The 22,143-nt window shown below is 36.8% G+C and overlaps 1 protein-coding gene across 1 annotated transcript in view; it reads right to left on the bottom strand.

Annotated features, from left to right (window-relative positions):
• Positions 1 to 22,143, bottom strand: part of MTBP (MDM2 binding protein) — a 52,639-nt gene that overhangs the window by 2,123 nt on the left and 28,373 nt on the right. Inside the window, exons 14-21 of the mRNA XM_005885864.2 lie at positions 20,881 to 21,042; positions 18,627 to 18,744; positions 13,830 to 13,985; positions 10,716 to 10,811; positions 5,199 to 5,465; positions 3,407 to 3,656; positions 2,663 to 2,776; positions 719 to 784 (exon numbers count right to left, since the gene is read on the bottom strand). Coding sequence (XP_005885926.1) covers positions 719 to 784; positions 2,663 to 2,776; positions 3,407 to 3,656; positions 5,199 to 5,465; positions 10,716 to 10,811; positions 13,830 to 13,985; positions 18,627 to 18,744; positions 20,881 to 21,042 — 1,229 coding nt within the window. The remainder of the gene's footprint in view (positions 1 to 718; positions 785 to 2,662; positions 2,777 to 3,406; positions 3,657 to 5,198; positions 5,466 to 10,715; positions 10,812 to 13,829; positions 13,986 to 18,626; positions 18,745 to 20,880; positions 21,043 to 22,143) is intronic.

Raw genomic sequence — 22,143 nt, 5'->3', positions numbered from 1 at the left:
AACATGTCACAGTCTCAAAACCTGTTTTATCTTAAAAACATGTTTTATTTTCTAACTGGAAAGCACATTTTGCTTGACTTCCACTGCAGAGTATAATAACTTCCCACTGAACCAAATGCGGATTCTGCTCTATTTTCTCACCTTTTAAAATGTTTCAGCCCTAGCCCGTGTGGCTCACTGGATAGGGCGTAGGCTTGCAACTGAAGGATCCCGGGTTTGATTCTGGTCAAGGGCACATGCCTGGGTTGTGGGCTCAATCCCCAATAAGGGGTGAGCAGGAGGCAGCCAATCAATGATTCTCTCTCATAATTAATGTTTCTATTTCTCTCTCCCTCTCCCTTACGCTCTGAAATCAATAGAAATATATATATTTTTTAAAAAAGAGTGTAAAGAGGAAAAAGGTCCCTTTGCCATGAGAGACTTAAAAAAAAAAAAAAGTTCCAAATGTTTTCAAAGGGTCACTAGAAAGAAATCAAACCAAACTTTTCAATCAACGAACCAAAATGGATTAATTTTTTCTAGCTCTTTAGATGATTTATTTTAAAATTTTCCTTTCTTAGCATCATTCTAGAAACACTTGTTCACAGAGCAACCTGCTGGCCAACTTCTAATACTAAGTATCTCAGAGTGTCCTTACTTATAGACAATAGCATCAAAGCTACTCTCAAATACAACAGAACTTGGACTGAATGTAGTTTTGTGGGAATAACTGATTTACCTGTACAGCATTGTTGTTTGCGGTTTTCTTCATTTCTTCATATAGACCCCTTGAAGTTTTAAGATCCTAAACATAACAAAATACAGCATTTTACAACTTGCACATTAACTTACAGAGGACAGTCATTAGTAAATAACCTTGAGATTATCCTTTCTGTTTTGACATCTCTTGTGTGAGAAGCATTCCTTTAAAATCTGCTAATCCTTGGCTACCCAGTCATCTTTGAAAAGAGATACTGAAAGTCTTACTGGAAGCTCTGTCTTGTGTGTAGTTTGTTCACTGGTGGCTTTACACAGTAGGGTGATCGGGGCCAGTTGGCTTTTTTAAAAATGCAGCCTGATTCTTTTTTCTCCAGAGATTATTTCCTGCCCTGTCAGGGGTGGGGAAGAAAACTAGAAGGAATAGACCTTGTAGTTAGCACTGTGAGAGAGGGACATGCAAGCAAGTTGAAGGTTCCCCAGCTCCGTTTGTAGAATTTGACTGAATTCCCCTGCTTTCCATGAGAGCTGATGTCTTCGAGTCTGAGCAGGTCAGAGACGGTGGCAGCTGAATTGGTTTGTGTCTCATTGGAAAACTAGAAGGAATAGACCTTGTAGTTAGCACTGTGACAGAGGGACATTGAGCAAGTTGAAGGTTCCCCAGCTCCCTTTGTAGAGCTTGACTGAATTCCCCTGCTTTCCATGAGAGCTGGTATCTTCGAGTCTGAGCAGGTCAGAGATGATGGCAGCTGAATTGGTTTGTGTCTCACTGGTATTCTACTAGGCGCAAGGGGCCAAAGAGCCGCAGTTTGCCGACCACTGTTAGGCAGGCATTTAGGTCAGAAATTCATTTGCTCGTCTACACCACACTTTCATTTGCTTTGTTCAACAATCTATTGAAAAACACGTCTACATTTTTTCTTTCCTCTTTTCTTGGGTTTTTGTACTTGAATACTATCTATCTTGAGAGAATTTAGAAAGAATGTGAAGTTAATACATGTGGTCAATATGCAGTTTTAACCAGGAACCCACATAAAACTGTGATTCAAGTCTGAAACTCAACCCTGGAGATAATCTAGCACCATGTAAATTTCAGAAAACTGTCATCTGAATGCCTGATCTGCCCAATATCTTACAACTAGTTGATAATGGATCCACAATTAGAAACTGGGTCTAGTAGCCTTTTCATTACGTATTAAAATGACTAATTAAATATTTCTTGAAGCTTATTATCAACTTAATCAAAGGCTTATGAGAGAAATACTGAGGATACTAATTAAAATGTGGTTTTGTATATATGAGAACTAAAATCAAATAAATTGAAATATTTTATCTCCATTTGTTATATCTGTATTTTTAAAAGAATCTGGCAACAAGTGATAAGCAATCGGTATGAAAAACACTCACTAACCATTATTTCAAATAGGAACATGAGAACGTGACCTCCATTTTGCCATTAGTAGAGGAGAGACTGTACCTTAAGTTAATACATGTGGTCAATATGCAGTTTTAACCAGGAACCCACATAAAACTGTGATTCAAGTCTGAAACTCAACCCTGGAGATAATCTAGCACCATGTAAATTTCAGAAAACTGTCATCTGAATGCCTGATCTGCCCAATATCTTACAACTAGTTGATAATGGATCCACAATTAGAAACTGGGTCTAGTAGCCTTTTCATTACGTATTAAAATGACTAATTAAATATTTCTTGAAGCTTATTATCAACTTAATCAAAGGCTTATGAGAGAAATACTGAGGATACCAATTAAAATGTGGTTTTGTATATATGAGGACTAAAATAAAATTGAAATATTTTAGCTCCAATTTTTCTATCTGCATTTTAAAAAGAATCTGGCAATAAGTTATAAGCAATTGGTATGAAAAACACTCACTAACCATTATTTCAAATAGGAACATGAGAACGTGACCTCCATTTTGCCATTAGTAGAGGAGAGACTGTACCTTAAGGTAGAACTTCGAGATCTCAAAGAGACGCTGACTGCAGGCCGTGAAGCACTCGTGCGCCTCGGTGATACTGTGCTTCTTCAGGGTTTCAGTAACCACTTCTTTCAACATCTTCAATAGAACATAAGACACGACTAATATTTTGTGGAAAAGGTACAAACGTTACTTCAGCTTTGAAGCTAAATTCTATACATTACACAATCATGTAGCCATGCTAAAGGCAAAACTGAGAAGAAAAGAGATCTGAAATGTCTACAAAGTCACACATGTCACAGGATACTATCTGTTAGCAAGAAGTGACTGGAATATCTTGAGAGGAATTAAAATCGTGGCTTCTGAATTAAAATCTGAGTGTAGGAGCTATACACAGCAGTGTATTTATTTTTTTATTGGAAAATATTAAACACTGAAAAGTAGAGAGAAGATTTTATAACAAATCTCTATCTCAATACATCTATCAACCACTATCAAGGAGGATCAATCTATGGCCAGTTTTGTTTCATTTACCAGCCACCCACTTTCCCATTACCCTTCTTGCACTGGATTATTTTAAAGTAAATGACAGATACCATTTCATTTCATTCATAAAAATTTTAGACATACATTTGAAATGAATCAAAGGAATTTCTTGCCATATAGAATTATTCATTTCATTCATAAAAATTTTAGACATACATTTGATATGAATCAAAGGAATTTCGTGCCATATAGAATTAAGAGAGAGAGGAAATAAATCGTTACCCGTGTATGTTTCTGTGACCTTGACTCCTTAGTTTGCCTCAGTGCCTTTGATTCATGCACACTTTTTTGACCTGAACTGGCCTTTGTAGTGACTCTTGGAGTTTTATAGCTATGAACAGGAACAGATGGACAAGTCATAGATAATGCTTTCTCAGGCTGTGGCTTTTTGGATGTCACTGCATGGTGGTGATGATTTGTATTGCCACTCATCTGAGAAAGAAGAGAATCTGAACTTTCAGATTTCACAAGTCTATTGTGGGGAAAAATATCAAAAACATAGATTAAGTGAATCAACAATGAGGTCCATTTTCTGTCCTAAATGTTACAGCTATATCCTTTGAAACATAAACCCAAGAAAAGCAAACAAAATTTCTTGCTACTACTGCCTTAAATAAGCAATCAACATCATATTATACAGTTGCTCCCTTAGTTCTTCAAATGAGTAACTAAAACACAGAATTTCAGCAATATTACTATTGCCCTCCCCATGATTTCACAATTTCTCACATAAATCGGCTAGGGAATGCCTGGTGGTGCTATTTATAGACTCAATACTTATTTGTTAAGTACTTATACTTTTTTATTAAATAATTTTGCCAAAGAAACCATAACCTATGGTTTGGTTTCTGTGTACATATGCAACTACCTGTGCAAAATAAGTGTTAAAACAAATACAAATAAAACTGACTCTTGCTTTAACCTTTCTAAATGCTTCAATTTCCTTTTACAAGGCAGGGTCTCATAGTCTTCAATTCTGCTATCCGATAGGCCACAATATACTTTGTTTCTGGAACGCGTCAGAAATAGAACACTGTCACAAATACGGTATCCTAAATGAACTTGCTTTTTAGCTTTGGCAGGTGTAAAAAGGACCATGAATTTTTAAAGTCCTCATGAAAATAATTTAGTTATTTTATATCAGAGAAATAGTGTTCTAACATTATTATTGTTCAAAAAAAAAGATTTGAACATTTCACTTTTACATATTTCATACTTTTTGAAAGATTTAAAAGCAATAATTTAAGACTTGCTTTAGATGCCAAATACCTAAAGTTGACAAAGATTCTGAAGATAAATTCAAGTATTTGAATATTTTATTCAGCTAGCAAAAAAAGTATCCAGAAAAGTTTTACGTAATGCATTATTATATTATGTAGGCTTTAAATCTTTATTTATATGAAGCAACTGGTATTTATTTGAGAGAGGGAGATGGAAACATCCATTTGCTGTTTCACTTATTTATGCATTCATTAGTTGATTCTTCTATGTGCCCTGATCCAGGCTCAAACCCGAAACCTTGGTATATCGGTACGCCATTCTAACCAACTGAGCTACCTGGCCAGGGCCTGAAACAGGTGGTTTTAAAATGGTATTGCCTGGAACCCCTCTTTAAGAAGCCAATGTAAACAGGAGCTGTGAGGGAGAGGGAATGAAGAGCTAAGAGAACTGCCATCCCCAAACACCCTCTTCCACAGAGCAGCGCAGCTGCTTAATCTATTGCATAAGATCTCCAGTGTTCCGTGGCTGGAAAACTTTACAATCCATTGTGTTAATGGATTGTATATTAGCATATAAAGCAAGCAAAAGGGTGTTTTTTCCAAGTCATTTGTTTTTATAACTTATAAGCAAATCATCAATTGCTCACAATAAAAACAAAATTCCTGGTATGAAAGAATTAATCTAAAATCTATGCAGAAAACAATTTAAAAATATGAAAGATTACTATGGGAGGGAAATCACCTAAGGACTAATACTTTCTGTCCAGATACTATTTGTGTGTACTTAAGAGCACCTTCTTTTAGGATCCAGGCAGTTCAGGTCTCTCGATCTCCTTTTCAACCGGGAGGTTTCAGTCCGGAGTTCACTCTGTAAAGCTTCTCCGTCAGGGACACTTCCAGGCTCGGACAGAACCGCAGGAGATGGGAGAGGGCTCAGCACACTTGGTACTAGAAAACTCTCTCTGGTGCAAGTAGTTTGAGTTTCATAACGAATAAGACGAGACTGAAGTTCAGAAAATCCCCCATCTCTTTCTAAAGATTTTCGATCATCCAAGCAATATCTAAACAAGAGAAAGATCATGAGAAACAAAGCCCTCACAACAGCAATTAGAAAACGTTTACTTAAAAAGTTCTTATTTCACTTCCTAATAACGTTTAGAAGGTTGAGCGAATGGCTGACTTCCTTCACAAGTTTTTCTTGCCTGCTAGATGACATGGAAAGAGATTTAAAAATCTGAAGTACCATCTGATTCCTCTTTGACTGTTTCTGGGCAATAGGTTAAGTTAATCCCCTGGCCTATTTCAAAATAATACAGTGGCTGTTTCAATACCTTTTAAATCTCTACCAACCTCTAATTTCTCAGCATGGCTGATATGTAGCAACATGAAATACTGACTTCTGTTAGGAAGGGCAAGTTTACTGTATTTTCACCACAAAGATTAAAAGCATATAAAGGCATTCTAAACTGGCTCACCAAACAGCTGAGAACAGTCTGAATTTTTCCTTCGAAACTCACTTCCCACCTTACTGACTGATCGACAGATTTTCCTTCAAACTATGTGGCTGTCTCTGTACATGTGGCTTCTCCTAAACCTGACTCAGGGAAGCAGTGAGATGACAGCTCTGGGAATCTCCGGGCTTGAGGAAATCCCACGTTAAGTACAACAAATAAGCACATCAGGAATATCAGCTATGAGTGTGTGACCTTGGAGAGCGCTTCACTTTCCCCCATGCCACAGCTGCATCGAGGAAACACAAGTCATTTCACATACTAATGGTAGGGCTACAGAAACCAAAACCTTTCTCCTTTACCCATCCTCTTCACTTGTAAAATTCTAAGATGCTTCCTACTAGTAAAATCAGATTTTGTGTCCATAAGCTTTTAGTTCAACTCCCAAGAAGTGTCTCACTACCCAAACCTCTGATGGAGGTTTTAGGGACTTCCTCTCTCCCTTGGGACATTTTCATATTGGATTTCTAAGAGTATAGACTAGGGAGCCAGACTCACTGGATTTAAATCTGGCTCCCCAACTGATTAGCTGTGTGAACTTGACCAAATAATTTAACTTTATCTAGGCTTCTTGTTGCCTAGTCTGCAAAATGAGATTTATAGCAGTCATCTCAAAGAGCTGTTGTGAGGATTCTTTGAATGGGTACAAGTAAGCACTTTGAATCAGTGTCTGGAACATGCAAGCAAAGCAGTCAACAGATGTATGCTGCTGCTGTCATTATTACTATTACTCTCATTGCTATTATTATTATGTCATCATCATTATTGGGTTTATTTTCTACCACAGCATATGCTAATAATACTCAGAACAGCCAGGATTTAAACCCACGTGATGACTTCCAAGTGTGACTTAAACCACTGCAGTATACTATCTCTTGTGTAAAGTGTAAACATCATCTTCCTCAGAGGTCAACCCCTGCCTGAACCTTAGAACAATCTGAAGAATTTTCAGAAAAACTAACTCCTCTTCTTCATGCCTAGAGTTCCTGATTTAATCCGTCTGGGGAGAGACCCAACCATGGACATTTTTTTAAAAAGCTGTCTAGTGGAGCCCTGACAGAATGGCTTAGTGGTTGAGTGTTGACCTATATGAACCAGGAGGTCACAGTTCGATTCCCAGTTAGGGCACATGCCTGGGTTTTGGGCTCGATCCCCAGTAGGGAGCGTGCAAAAGGCAGCCAATCAATGATTCTCTCCCATCATTGATGTTTCCATCACACTCTCCCTCTCCCTTCCTCTCTGAAATTAATAAAAACATATTTTTAAAAAATAAAATAAAAACAGTCTAGGGCAGTGGTCAGCAAACGGTGGATCGCGAGCCACATGTGGCTCTTTGCCCCTTGAGTGTGGCTCTTTCACAAAATACCACGTGCGGGCGCGCACATACAGTGCAATTGAAACTTCGTGGCCCGTGCGCAGAAGTCAGTATTTTGTGGAAGAGCCACACTCAAGGGGCCAAAGAGTCGCATGTATCTCGCGAGCCGCAGTTTGGCGACCACGGGTCTAGGGGATTCTAAAGAAGCTCCCACTTAAATATGACTAAGGTAAATTTAGTTCAAACAAAAAGGCCTATCTGTAATCACTGCACAAAAGGATTCCAGCTAAAAACATGAATACTTTAAATAAAAGGTTTAGCTAAATTCAAGTTTATTTGGAAAACATACCTGACTTTTTGATGTTAGAGGAAAAACATAACCTCTCAAATAAGAAATTCTTTCCCCAAATATCAGAAATGAAAAGCCTGAACAAATGGCATTTATCTTTTCATGATTTAGTAGTTATCTCTGAGTTGCCTGTTGTTAACAATTCCAAACTATTTAGATTTAAATTAGCATTTTATATAGGAGTTCTTTCAGAAATGATATATTATTGGATGTTGTAGCTCCGATTGCTCATTCTAAAGTCCTCAAATCGAATGTCTTTTCCACACTCAGACAGAAGTTTAATGTCTTAGTTTCATGTTGCATGTTCAATTATGTTGTTCCTTATAATTCTGAGTAGTATGACTCTGAGTACATATACCAGTTTATTAATCCCTACTCCTATTGTACACCTAGGCTGTTTCCAGATAGGGTTATTATGAACAACACTGTTCTGTACATTCTTGTACAAATCTTTTTGCAAAGTTACGTTTACAGTTCTTAGGCAAATACCTCATAATGGAATTTCTGAGACACAGGATCTGAGTATTCAAGTTTTATAAGAACCTGCCAGATCCTCTTCTGAAGTAGATATATCATTTTATACTCCCACCAACTATGTGCAAGAGTGCTGATTGTGCCACATAGATTGCCAATATCTATCAGTCTTTTCAATTTTAGCAATTCTGGTGGTGACACGGAATTTTATTTTATGGACGTTCTACATTTTACATAAGCAAGCCCCTAAAGCAGCGGTTCTCAACCTGTGGGTCGCGACCCCTTCGGCGGTCGAACGACCCTTTCACAGGGGTCACCTAAGACCATCCTGCATATCAGATATTTACATTATGATTCAGAACAGTAGCAACATTACAGTTATGAAGTAGCAACGAAAATAATTTTATGGTTGGGTCACAACATGAGGAACTGTATTTAAAGGGCCAGAAGGTTGGGAACCACTGCCCTAAAGTTAGACATTATTTCTAATATCTCTTATTTTAAATAATACTGTGAATAATACCTTTGCATAACTTTTGGTGTACATCACTAATTTTTTCATTAAGCTAAATTAAGCAAACAGATGTTATCAACATTTGCAAAATTTTCTATTCTACATTTCTTGCTAAGATCACTTCTGATATTTATGTTTGATTTGCTATGTTTGATTTGAAGGGGTTCTTTTTCACTGTGTGCAAAATTGGAAATAGCTGGTTAGAGAAAAACTATGCATTTTATATATTTTGCAAATTCTTCCACTACTTCTAATAATCTTTCAAATCTCTTCTCAACAAAAAACAAATAAACAAAACTTTTGATCTCCTTTTTAATACATATAACTCTTTCAAACTCTTTAGTTTTCTTCATTTTAATTCACTGGCTAGAACATACAGGAAAAATTTTTTTTTTAAAGTGATGGCTGCAGATATCTTTTCTTGCACCCGACTTTAATGGGAGTTTTATTTTGATGCTCAAAAATAAACTAACTGAAGATTTTGCCTCTAGTGTCAAATATAAATATTCCTTCAATAAAATAAAACTTCTTTAAATGTACCAAGGAACCAAAACATCCTAGAATGACTTATTGGATGGCGACCATCTGTATTTTCTCAGATTGCACTACTATCTACCCAATGTGCTTAAGCTAGAACATTAAAAAAATTCATATCTCCTGCTTTCTCATCCCCAACATCTAATTGGTTTCTCAAGTTCTTTACATAGCTCTTTCCTCCCTGTTTTCCCTGTCTTGATAGTATTTTAGTCTTTCAACATCTCTTACTTAAAATACTTCAAAGGACAGTTTATCAAAGGACAATGAGATTTCTTTCAATGAAACAAACCTAAGCATCTAATTTCATGCTTTAAAAATAAAAGTTTCCTACTGCCTCAAAGATAAAGATCACTTTCCCTTCCATGTCAACAATGGTTTTCAATGACTTCATGATATGGCCTCATTATTATACAATATACTTACTACTTTTACTAAAAAATGAAACTATTCCCTGCTGGTGTAGTTCAATGGTGGAGTATCAACTTATGGATCAGGGGGTCAAGGTTCGATTCCCGATCAGGGCACATGCCTGGGTTGCAGGCTCGATCCCCAGTGTGGGGCATGCAGGAGGCAGCCAATCAATGATTCTCTCTCATCACGGATGTTTCTATCTCTCTCAACCTCTCCCTTCCTCTTTGAAATCAATAAAAAAAAACTAAAAACAAATTAAAAAAACCCCGAAATTGCAATTTCCTCTTCCTAGAATTGTACCTCCGTACTTCACTCATCCCCCAGATATTCCCTTTTTGCCAGGTAAACTCCTAATCATTCTTTCAAACTTAGTTCAGACTTCCTCTTTGAAATTCTCTCAAATAGTTCCTGGCGTTAATTTGTTGCATCCTCTGGGCCATTATCTATCTGTATTTCAACACTGTACTTAAATCATGTGTTTCAAGTTTGCAAGCCAATCAAAAGAGTATATTTCTGCTGTTCACTGATAAACTTAAAAGTTGCTTCTCAAAGATTAAGGTAAAATCAAGTCCCTTTTTATTTCAATTTATGAAAAATCAGTGTAAAATAATGTCTTGCTTTAAGAAAGTGAAGTATTTTCTAAAATGAATCTCTAATCTTGAAAATTTATCATAAAATATATTAATGATCACCATCTTGTCCTTGTGAAAATGGCAGGTGTGTGCATGCCCTTGGAAACTGCTAATACCTTTAAGCAAGAGAATCCTTTGAAATTTTATTCAAACTGGTCAATTAAAATTCTACAAAAATGCACACAATATGAACATGTTACAAATAGGAACACATTTCATCTAATAGTGTCTGAGCAATTACAGTGTAATTAGTGACCAGGGAATACTAATGGGACCAGAAGTAGTATAAATACATTCATACACAGACACCAAAATAATTCTGATTAAAATATCTAGTAACTAATAGTAAGATGTTTAAATGCTATAAAACTGATGAATTATCCAGTAACCTTGCTTTTTACAATAGAAGACAAATTATTTGTGTACATACTACTTTGTTTTTTGACGTATTTTCTCTTTGGCTCTATATCTCAATTTATATCATTTTATTATATTCACTCTCAAAACACAAATAAGATAAGCTACATCAACAACATGCAGAAGAGTTAAGGGTAAATAAAAAACTTACTCAATTCCATGATAATGACACACTGAGGCTTTTTCAAAAGGTAAAACTTGAAGTTTCCGAGGACTGAGTTCTGGGGTCAGAACAAAAGTCTTTTCCCTGAAATAAAAATTGTTAAATTTGTATTTAAAGTTTATTTAGTGACAAAGAAAACTCTAGAAAATGTCTAAATAAAGAAATCTGACTTCCCTCATTTCAAATGAATTTTACATAGGGTAAAAATTAAGATATCACAAAGGGTAATAAGAAAATGAAGCAGGGATAGGCCTGTGGATTTTGTCTCTTACATTTTCTGTGTCTCAAGTTTCCGAAATTGTAATGTCACTTATTTCACAAAACTATTCTGAAACATGAATAAATCAAGATTGGAAAATGATCTGTAGTGGAAATTCAAGAAGAAGCATTATTCTGGGATTTTTTTTTTTCTCTCTTGATGGAGTGGACTAATGCTTTTAGTTAAATTCTTTTTTTGCAGAGGAATAATTAAAGTCAACTCAAATCTCTGGTAACAAAGGTTGTATTTACTTCCTACTATAACACATGGACCTAGATTTTTCTTTACGGGGAATGTAGTCATCTTGACATGGACTTTAAGAGTCAGCAAGCTTTTAAATATTACAGATTATTATAGACTGATTTCAGTTCTTCTGAGGTAGATTTTTCAATCAGCAGGTATGTTAAAACGAATCATATGGTGAGCCCTAGCTGGTTTGGCTCAGTGGACAGAGCGTTGGCCTGAAGACTGAAAGGTCCTGGGTTCGATTCCGGTCAAGGGCATGTACCTTGGTTGCAGGCTCCTCCCAGGCCCAGGTCCTGGTCGGGGCTTGTACAGGAGGTAACCAATAGATGTGTTTCTCCCACACTAATGTTTCTCTCTATCTTTCCCTCTCTCTTCTACGCTCCCTAAAAAAGCAATGGAAAAATATCCTCGGGTGAAGATTAACAAAAAAAAACAAAACTAATCATATGGTGAGCTTACATCAAGTATCCAGGCTTAGCCCTTCCCATACCTAGGAGACATCAAAATCTTGGGAGGAAGGTCACTGCAATTAGGCTAAGCTCTCCTGGTTATTCTAATGGGTGGCTGCTTCCTCTGCCTAAGTTGGAGGCACTGGTCTAAGATATTGGATCATGTTCCTGAAGCTCAGATGGGTGGAGTGGGGAAGGGAGAATTACGCATCAGTGGACTTTACATAACAATGAAATGCCAGGGGCTTGAATGCAGATTTGGAAATGGTAAATAGAAAGGCAAGTAGATAGTAGAATACAAACAATAAATCTCCTATCACATATTCCCCTCTGTGGCATTAGTAATTAGTAAATGTGGCACCGCCCATTTGTTACTGAAAATCATCTAGGGTACTATGATAAGCATTTGTAATTATTACGTTAAAATGTAAGACATATGCTCCTTAATAAATTCTAAAAACCAGAATTTATATTCTAATGCATCTACTTAAAGTGTTCACAAAAAGTAACACTAATAAATTGCAATGACCCCAGTATTTTGACTAGTGACTATAAAAGCGAACATTTTGTAAGACAAAACTCTTTAGGTACCTGCCATTTATTTCACTTCTTTCCTTTACTATGTTGTATCCATTTCTTATTTCAAGCACTCTCAGCAACTTTATCTATTTTTGCTTAATTTTACTCACACCTTGTTCTTTCTAAAAGAAACATTTTAATAAGTATGTATTTTGTCAATATTTAACATTTTTTTGGAATATTCATAGGAGTTATGCCTGAACTTTAATTTACTATAGCATTTTGAATGGCTCCTTGCATAGGTAAGCATTTAAGAAGAGTCTACAAGTTCTTGATTCACTGCCATGAAAACTTGCCCTTAATAGAAAACATATTTGATAATGATGCAGTTCTTTACTAACATCAAGGAACTATATCAAACTTCCCTAAAGAAATTACTTGTGAACTACAGAAATAATTAAATATATCTCCACTACTACACTGAATTCAGAAAGACCTGTGGCCACAAGAGTAAAGACCTCCATGATTCAGTTTGGGCAGACCCATCTGACTCTGCCAGTTCATGCTTCATGATTTAAAAAAATACTAATCTAAAACTAAATAGAAGAAAATGTTATACACTTTTTTACTTTCTTGATCCCCACAAAAACGGGTATCAATCTCTCAAAGGTAGGAGGAAAAGAAAATTACTCTAAAATTACACAATTTTTGTCATTAAAATCATTAAGTCATTAAGACCCAGAGTCAATATGCTCAAGTTTTCAAAGTCGCTCCCTCTCTCGGTAGTGAACATGCACATGGAGGCAACAAGTTCTATCATTATTTCTGAAATATAACTACTTTCAAATAGAGCCTTTCCAAAATTTACCTTTAAAATCAGTATTTGTCAAAATAACCTTTGTTAAAGTGACTGAAATGATCTATAATTTTTAGTGTCCTTTGGAAGGGTTTTCAAAATAATGGATTAACAAAAAGAAATTGGGTTTGTGAACAAATTATTCAAATCTCACAAGTATTTGATGTCATGATTTTAGCTGCAATTAGTCAACAACAGCAACACCTAGTTTTTATTAACTAGTTACTTAGTAGAAGTTATCTTGGAAGTCAAATTAGTTATAAATTATTCATGAAGACACTGAATTCTTACTTAGTAATGTTATAGTTTCAAAAGAATTTTTATTCCATTTTCCTATTTCTTCAGTTGAAAGATGTGTTTTTTGCTACTATTAGGAATGACTGACAATGTCATGACAAGTACACAGCAGCAAAATAAAACCTAGACAGTAATACAGAAATGAGAATTAAAAATATGTATTTGCAAGTCAAATTATAATTTTTTCTTAAAAAGAACCATCCTTCGTATACAAAGAACCTCAGCATATTCCCTACTAACTTTCATAGGGAATGTGCTGAGGTTGCTTTTATTCTTTGTTTCCCTTATATTCAATACCACAAAACACTGGGACATTTGGTAAAATGTGAGGATTATGGCCAACTGATAAACACTGAGATCAAATTGAGAATTTTGCCTAAGTGGCACAGGACACCAGTAAACGGGAAAATGAGATGCCATGTGTTTTTTCAATGACTTTTAAAAAATTAATTGGAAATTAAAAGTTTATAACTTACCCCTTTTGAATGTGTAAAGGCTGAAGATCTCCAACTGGTAATCCATCTGAGGTAAAGAATTTCAGCAATTCTTTAGCATCCAATAACGTGGTCGAATCCCGTGCACCCTCCTTGTGGCCCAGCAACTGTTCAGATGAACGAGGAAATGAACCAGCTCTAGGAAAATAATATTATGTAGATTTATTAAAAGTGGATTAGAATTCCTCATAATCAGGAAAAGATGACATGAGCAGAAACCAGAAAAATACACAAACAAAATTGAAGAATTACACATTTAGGAAGAAAATAAAGTAAAATCTTTGCAAATCATTTAATATCAAAGTATATTTTTAAAAACCTCTAGATCACAGTTACCGTAACTTGCAGTTACCATATCAATAAGGCTACTACTTAACTAAATTATATTCTTACTAGAGGCCCGGTGCACAAAAATTTGTGGACTCGAGGGTGGGCCCTCAGCCTGGCCTATGCCCTCTCGCAGTCTGGGACCCCTTGGGGGATGTTCACCTGCTGGCTTAGGCCCGCTCCCCGGGGGGTCGGACCTAAGCTGGCAGTCAGACATCCCTCTGGTATCCAAGGAGCCCTCGGGGGATGTCCACTTGCCAGTGAGGAGCAGACCTAAGCTGCAGTCGGACATCCTTAGTGCTGCTGAGGAGGCGGGAGAGGCTCCCGCCACCACCGCTGTGCTGGCAGCCATCAGCCTGGCTTGTGGCTGAGCAGAGCTCCCCCTGTGGGAGAGCACTGACCACCAGGGAGCAGCTCCTGCATTGAGCATCTGCCCCCTGGTGATCAGTGTGTGTCATAGTGACCAGTCATTCCCAGTCGTTCTGCTGTTAGGGTCAATTTGCATATTATCCTTTTATTATATAGGATAAACTAGAGGCCCAGTGCACAACTTTGTGAACAGGTGGAGTCCCTCAGCCTGGCTGGCAATCAGGGCCGATGGGCGCCATGGGAGGTTGGCCAGCTGGGGGGAGGGGCCGCGGGAGGTTGGCCAGCAGGGGTGAGGGGCCACAGGAGGTTGGCCGACTGGGGGGAGGGGTCGAGGGAGGTTGGCTTTGCGAGCGCACTGACCACCAGGGGGCAGCTCCTGCGTTAAGTGTCTGGCCCCTGGTGGTCAGTGCACATCATAGCGACCAGTTGTTAGGTCGCTTAGGCTTTTATATACTAATATATAGATGATGGCATGATTATTTAATAGCATGAAGTTATCAAATTCATAAAATTTAAATCAAAACTCTCTTGTATATTCTGAAACTCGACAATATTGTAAACTTTAAAGATAGAGACAGAATGTTCCAATTTTCTAAGAACTTAAAAGATTACTTGAAGCACAACCATGAAATTAGGCAGTCTGTACCGATTTTTCGGTAATTTCCACACAAAGGTGGAATATTGGTGCTAGATGAAAGGTAGATGAAAGGTAGACCTATTTTCTACAATGTCTCCAAGTTCCATCTTATTCTAACCACTTGTTTGCATGTAACTAACATTTTTCTATATCATGTTGGTTTTTTCTCTTTAATGCTCAGGAGCCCAGGTATAGGGGACAGTTAGGTTCAGGGCCTCAGGTCTGGTAGGATTAATCCTCACAAATTTCCTTGAAAAAGACAGGATAGGTCTTACTTCAAAATCAAGTTAGCACCTGAAAATAAGTACTTTGTAAAGTGAAAATCAGCACACTAAACCTAAAAAAAAATCATATTCCTATTTTTCAGATGAAGACAGTAATGCATATAGTTTGCATCATAGAGCCAGGGTGACACAGCTATTTGAAATGACAGTCAGAAGCAGACTGACTCTGAATTGGGTACTATTTCTACTCCATCACTCTATAAACCCGAAAAGCTCTTAAAAAGTTTTAGAAACTAGAAAGAGAAAAACACTTTAGTTTCAGAGCATTTTAAAGGTTATAGCAAGTACTGAGTCACAGATTATGCTATGGCCTGTCACCAAAGCATAAATAAAACCTTTACTGGCATAGAAAACTATTTCCTGACTTCATATCAATTCAACTCTTTCCTGGTTATTTCACTACTCAAATCAAGCATTTTTACTGATAATTATGATACAATGATGACATTATGGGTTAGGACTGACATTTCTATACGTTAACGACCCATAATGTACCGACGGTGCCCCTTTCCCCTGCCCATTCCCTTTATTTTTAAATTGAAAATATAAATCTAATAAAAACAGTCAGACAAGAAAATTCTCAAATATGTTCTATGAACTTTATATTCCAGGAGGGCAAGAACTGCATTATGAGCTTAATTTAATTTCTATATAGCTATTCTCTAATAGTAACTCACAAAGGGTTCCTAATGAAAATTACTCTCAATCATTTTACAGGCTGGATGGAATGGGGAAATGTATAATTTGCATTTATATAGAGTCCTGGACACAAGGATATCAAAGCAATTTAAAAGCCCGTTTGTGATAAATTACGTTACCAAATATGTCTTAGATTAAAAAAAACAAAACACAAAGAAACAAACACCAAAACAGTGACAGCACTTTATCTTGTTCAGTGTTTTCAAGCTTGCAAAGTATTTTTTCATACATAATCTCATTAAATTTTCACAACTTTGAAGGAGAACTCATGTTGTCATCCCCATCTTAAAGATGAAGCCACAGGCCCTAGCCGGTTTGGCTCAGTGGATAGAGCATAGGCCTGTGGACTGAAGGGTCCCGGGTTTGATTCTGGCCAAGGGCACATGCCTGGGTTGTGGGCTCGATCCCCAGTAGGGGGCTTGCAGGAAGCAGCCGATCAATGATGTTTCTATCTCTCTCTTCCTCATCATTGATGTTTCTATCTCTCTCTTCCTCTCTCTTTCTCTCTGAAATCAATAAAAATATATATTAAAAAAAAAAAGATGAAGCCACAAATTCACAAACAGGTGACTGAGTTTGTCTAAAACCAAGTTCTTATGACTTCTGAACATCACTACGTATTGGTCCTTTGTTCTCCAGTTTAACCTATTTTAACACAAAACAAATTCTGGAAATATGCAACATAATTTTTGTCCCCAACCAAGAATTTAATGGTACCTCCCATATTTTGAAGTACTCACAAGTATTTATTGAGCATTTTACTTTGTAATTCTCATTGTGAGGTAGTAAAAAGAGTTCACTGATGATAATTTATAGACTCATAATCACGGCTCGCAATTTAGTGTATAGATTGACTTGAGGCAGGAGAAAGGAGGTGAGGAGTGAAAGGAGATAAACATACAGATGTATAATGAGGTAGAAAAGGTACAATAAAATAAGTCTCACGAATAACATAGTCCTGAGATGCTTAAAAAAGAAAGATAACAATGAGTTGCAGCATCAAAAAAAAAAATGCTTAAGAAGAAAGGTGATATTTGCTCTAGACCTTGAATGACAAATAAGCTTCTAGTCCAAGATGGTGGATTAAACATACATTAATCTCTCCCTCCAACAAAGTGAAATCAAGATGTTGAAGTACTGGACACTAAAAGTCATAATAGGGTTAAAAAAAAGGGAAAAAAAATGTTGGACCAAAGAGTTCAATGAATTTCAAAAATTTAGAAACTAGAACAAGAGCCTCAAGGAGAACTAGAGATAAAACTAGAAAACAAGTAGAATCTATCTTCTTCGTCCTGTCCTACAAAGCCACAGCGATTCTAAATGTGGGTTCACAGTGTGGCAGTGGGCAAAAATCAGATGACATATTCTAAGAATCCTACTAGAAGACTTGTTTAAGTACCACCCTCTCACACCATACCTCGCCCCTATACTTTTTACCTCCAAATTAAAGATAAAGAAACTGCTCTCTGAAGACCCACAACTAGGTGCCTGCCCCAGTGTCAGCAGTGACATCCTCAGAATAAATCCCCCTCAGTATAAAGACCAAGTGAAGCTTGTCAGGCAATCTCCACCCTGCATCTCCCGTCTCCCAAATATTAAACCAGGTGACAGGAGGTTGGGAACAAGACTACACAAATATAGGGGAAGTACAACCCAACTACCTATGCAGAGCAGCCAAGTACTAAATTCTTAGCTGTGAACAAATGCAAACCACCAGACACAGGAGAAAAACTACACATAAAAGAAAAACACCAATGGAAGAAAAAAATCAGAACCAAAGAATATTCCCGATGAACACACGGCAGAGAGATTCGGCTGTGGAAAATTCCACACATAGGAATGGTCAAACAACTGTTTTCCTTTCTTCCTTCTTTTCTCATAAAAGGAAGACGACGAAGGCCTCTGGTGGAGATGAGAGTTCTGGAGAAACCAGCCCCTCGCCCACCTGACCCACTGCATGCCAGCACCCAGCACGGCAGCCTGAGGGCATGTCAGGCACAGACACACGCAATGATGACTCCGATAACTGGGCCCTCCCTCCCTCCCTCCCTCCCTCAAATCAATAAAAACATATCCTCAGGTGAGGATAAAAAAAACAACAACAAAAAACTAGTATCTCATAAACACAATGTGAGACGTAAGAAAGTTCACTTAAAAATATTGAGCTGTTGCCCTGGCTGGTGTGCTCAGCAGTTAGAGCATAGGCCCACAACCCGCAGGGTCTCAGGTTTGATTCCCAGTCAAGAGAACACACCTGGGTTGCAGGTTCAATCCTAGGCCCTGGTCAGGATGCATGCAGGAGGCAACCAATCAATGTGTCTCTCTCACATCGATGTTTCTCTCTCTTTCCCCCGCCCTCCCTCCTTTCCACTCTCTCTCAAAAGCAATGGGAAAAATATAATGGGGTGAGTATTAACAAAAAACAACAACGAATAATAAAATACTAAGCTGTTTAAATATTACCTCATTTTTTGTTTAGCTTTTTCAAATGTTTCTAAATTTTGAAGAGCATGCCTTTCTGGCCATTCCAGAGGATTGGTTTCCACTAGACCTGAAGAAATAGAATCCACTGGACAGGTGTCTAAAGAGAAAGAAATACACATAAGCACTGAAAAGCATTAACACACTGAATTTAACTACATTAAAATGTATACACGTAGATACACTCATACATCCGTGTGTGTGTGTGTGTGTGTGTGTGTGTGTGTGCGGGGGGGTTGTGCTTGAGTGTGCATAAAGGCATGTTGGATTCAATTTTTACTTCAGACATTCAGAGAGGCTCTCTGATAGCCTGAAATGTGCAAAATACCATATAAAGTTTTTTGGAAACGAACAAACAAACCAGTATTAAGCTTTCTTTATTCTTATCTCCTCATAATAAAAGTGCATCTCTCAAGACCAACATCAAGTCTCTCAGCTCCTAACGAAGAGTTCTGTAACTGTCCTAGTTACATTTCTCTCTTCAAAATGCATATGTATTTACCTAACAAATATACAGCATTTACTTCATACAAGACAACTTCCTAAGCCATTTATAAAGAATGCAATCCTCATAACAACCTGTTATCCCTGATTTAAAGATAAAGAATTGAGGCTCAGAGTGGTTAGGAAACTTGCTCAAGGTCCCATAGCAAGCAAGCTGCAGAGCTGGGGTTCAAACTTCTTACTCTTGCTCCAGAGCCCATGCTGTAATCAAGAAGCTATGCTCTCTCACGTATTGAACACATCTCCCAGTTACAAGTAACCCCATACTGTCTCCAACATCTTTCAGATTATTCCAAACTGCTATTTAACGTTGGGACTGATATATAAAAATGATGAAATGACAATGACAATACAAATAACAGCTCAACAATTTGGGGGCACTTACTATGTTCTAAGTGTTTTATATGTATCAACTCATTCTTCACAATAAGTCTAGTGAGTAATATTCTTATCCCCATGAGGAAAGAGGCATGGAGAGGTTAAACAACTTGCCCAGACATTCAGCAAGGAAGAAACAAAACTGAGACTTGAACCTTGGCAGTCTAGCTCCAGAGCATGGGCTCTTAAACATACTCTAAATGCTAAATTTATATTTTACTTTCCAAGTAGATCAGAAGCCCTTAGAAAGACTCAAATTTTTACTTCTTTCTGTGCCTTCATGGTGTCAAACAGATAAAAGGTACTCAATACACATTACTGTTAACTTGATTCTTCAGTCATATTCTTATTGATCTATGGAATAAAAATGATTCTCACAGAATAAAAATAAAAGTTATCCTGTACATTTAAAATGCTAGGCAATCTTCAAATGTTTTCTTATTACATCTTGAAAAGCTTCACTCTACTACTGTACATTTAAAATGCTAGGCAATCTTCAAATGTTTTGTTACGTCTTGAAAAGCTTCACTCTACTCAAATTCACCACAACAATAGAAACCAGGAAAAGAGAAAGAAATGCAAGTTACTATAAATGATTTCCTGCTCCCTCAGTAAACTTTGGCGACTGTTCCTGCTACAATGAGCGCCAAATGTGGAGCATCTTATTATATGTGGTTTTAACTACGTTAAATTTCCATGTAGGCTCTATTTTTTTCACCTATGAAAACATAGTGTAATAGAAACCCACCCATTCTAGCAGCTTAGTGAGAGTAGTAGGATCACCTTAAAAGCTCAACTCCTCTGCTCAAAAACAACTATACTGACCATGCTCTCTGACAGAAGTAATCAGAAAATGTTTAGATGAGAAATACAGCTCCCTATTTATACACATACACACACACATATATCCAGTAAGTCTTCACTTAACAGACCATGCTCTCTGACAGAAGTAATCAGAAAATGTTTAATCCTTAAATGATGAGAAATACAGCTCACTATTTATACACATACATACACACACATATATCCAGTAAGTCTTCACTGAACGCCATCGATAAGTGCTGCAACTTTAAGTGAAATGACATTAAGAAACCAACTTTACCATAGGCTAATTGATATAAACCAGAGTTAGGTTTCTATGGCATCTCATCAATGTTCTATTTAAACAATGTTGAATGAAATGATGTTACTTGAGGACCTGTTGTGCTTGTATATACAAATATTTGTCAATTATTTAAGTTTATAAGATGCATTTTAATTTGATCAATATATTTTATTAGTTTTAATAATAAATAGTAACTGTCATAAATGCCATACAAAAAACAACTAATATTTAAAGTAACAAAAAACTTACCATTTAACAGATTGGAGGCAATAATTTTGTCTGTTTTTCTTAGAATTGTTTTAGGAATAATAGCTTCAAAATGATCTAAAAAGTGTTCCCTTGTGAGTGTTAACAGACTTTTGAGTTCATCAACAGAAACCACTTCGGGCTGCTCTGCCAACTTTCTCCTCTCTGTAAGACAACAGATCAACAGGACTAACTATATCACCATTACTTTAAATCCTCTCTAAAGCCCATCTACTACTCATTTTATGAGAAATATTTTCAAAACTGAAATAAGTGAATTTATCCAGCAAACAACATTCCTGTGTATGTAAGCTTGCTTTCATTTTAATCCCATTTGTAGATAATGGTCGAATTCCCAATTACGTGAGAGAGACAGAAAAAGAATAATTTGTTTAACACTGAATGATGAGAAATAGTAAAGCAAGTTTACAAAAGTTTTCAAAAATAACTTGCAGAGTCTTATGCTGTTATTTTGCAAAAATAAAACCTGTAAGACTTTATTGAAATAAGTTACATAAACTTGGCCACTGCTACTTATTTCTTCTCTTTCCCAAAACTAAAATCAGAGTAAAGGAATAAGAAAAGACAACAAAAGAAGAAACAATAAAGGATCACAGTTTTCAATACATCTCGGAAGATGAGATTATGGTGGAGACAGCAAAGCAGAGGAGGTCATGAAGCAATTTGTCTACAATAAAGCAAAATATAAAATACTCCAGAAAAAAAATTAGGAGAAATAAAATGGAACTGCTGTGTTGAACATATGAATTTAATGATGAGTGTGTGGCAGAAATATTGGAGCCTCTGGGAAACATAACAGTATTTGGTCTATACAGAAGAATAGACAGATTAAAAAGAAAGTGATCATCAACCAAAAGCAAAACAAAGATTATGCAAGAAAGAAGAGTTGCTCATCATCATATATGACATGACTCAGCAGTAAACTTCTATACATAGTCATAGTAATAGAACTAACCATTGATTTAACCAAAATTCATGACTTCACTGTAAAGGGTGCGAAGAGAAAGTGAAGCTGATGTGAGAACAGTAAAGTCTTTATCTCAGATGTTAAGATGATGACTGAAATTGGTAAACCCAGAAATAGCTGCCTACACATATTATTTAGAAAACTGAAGGAAATGCCAGAAAAACTAGCTGAAGAGCTGAAGGGAGCTGCCTGTGGGCAGAGACTGAAAGATAGGGAGGGGTGGGCACTGCTGTTTTCCAGTTCCATTTACATTTTTAAACTATACCCATGTATTGCTT

This window comes from Myotis brandtii, unplaced genomic scaffold (assembly GCF_000412655.1).
Source record: "Myotis brandtii unplaced genomic scaffold, ASM41265v1 scaffold931, whole genome shotgun sequence".
Classification (NCBI taxonomy): domain Eukaryota; kingdom Metazoa; phylum Chordata; class Mammalia; order Chiroptera; family Vespertilionidae; genus Myotis; species Myotis brandtii.
The sequence above is the reverse complement of the archived record's forward strand: the minus strand, read 5'-3'. Positions and strand labels throughout refer to the sequence as shown.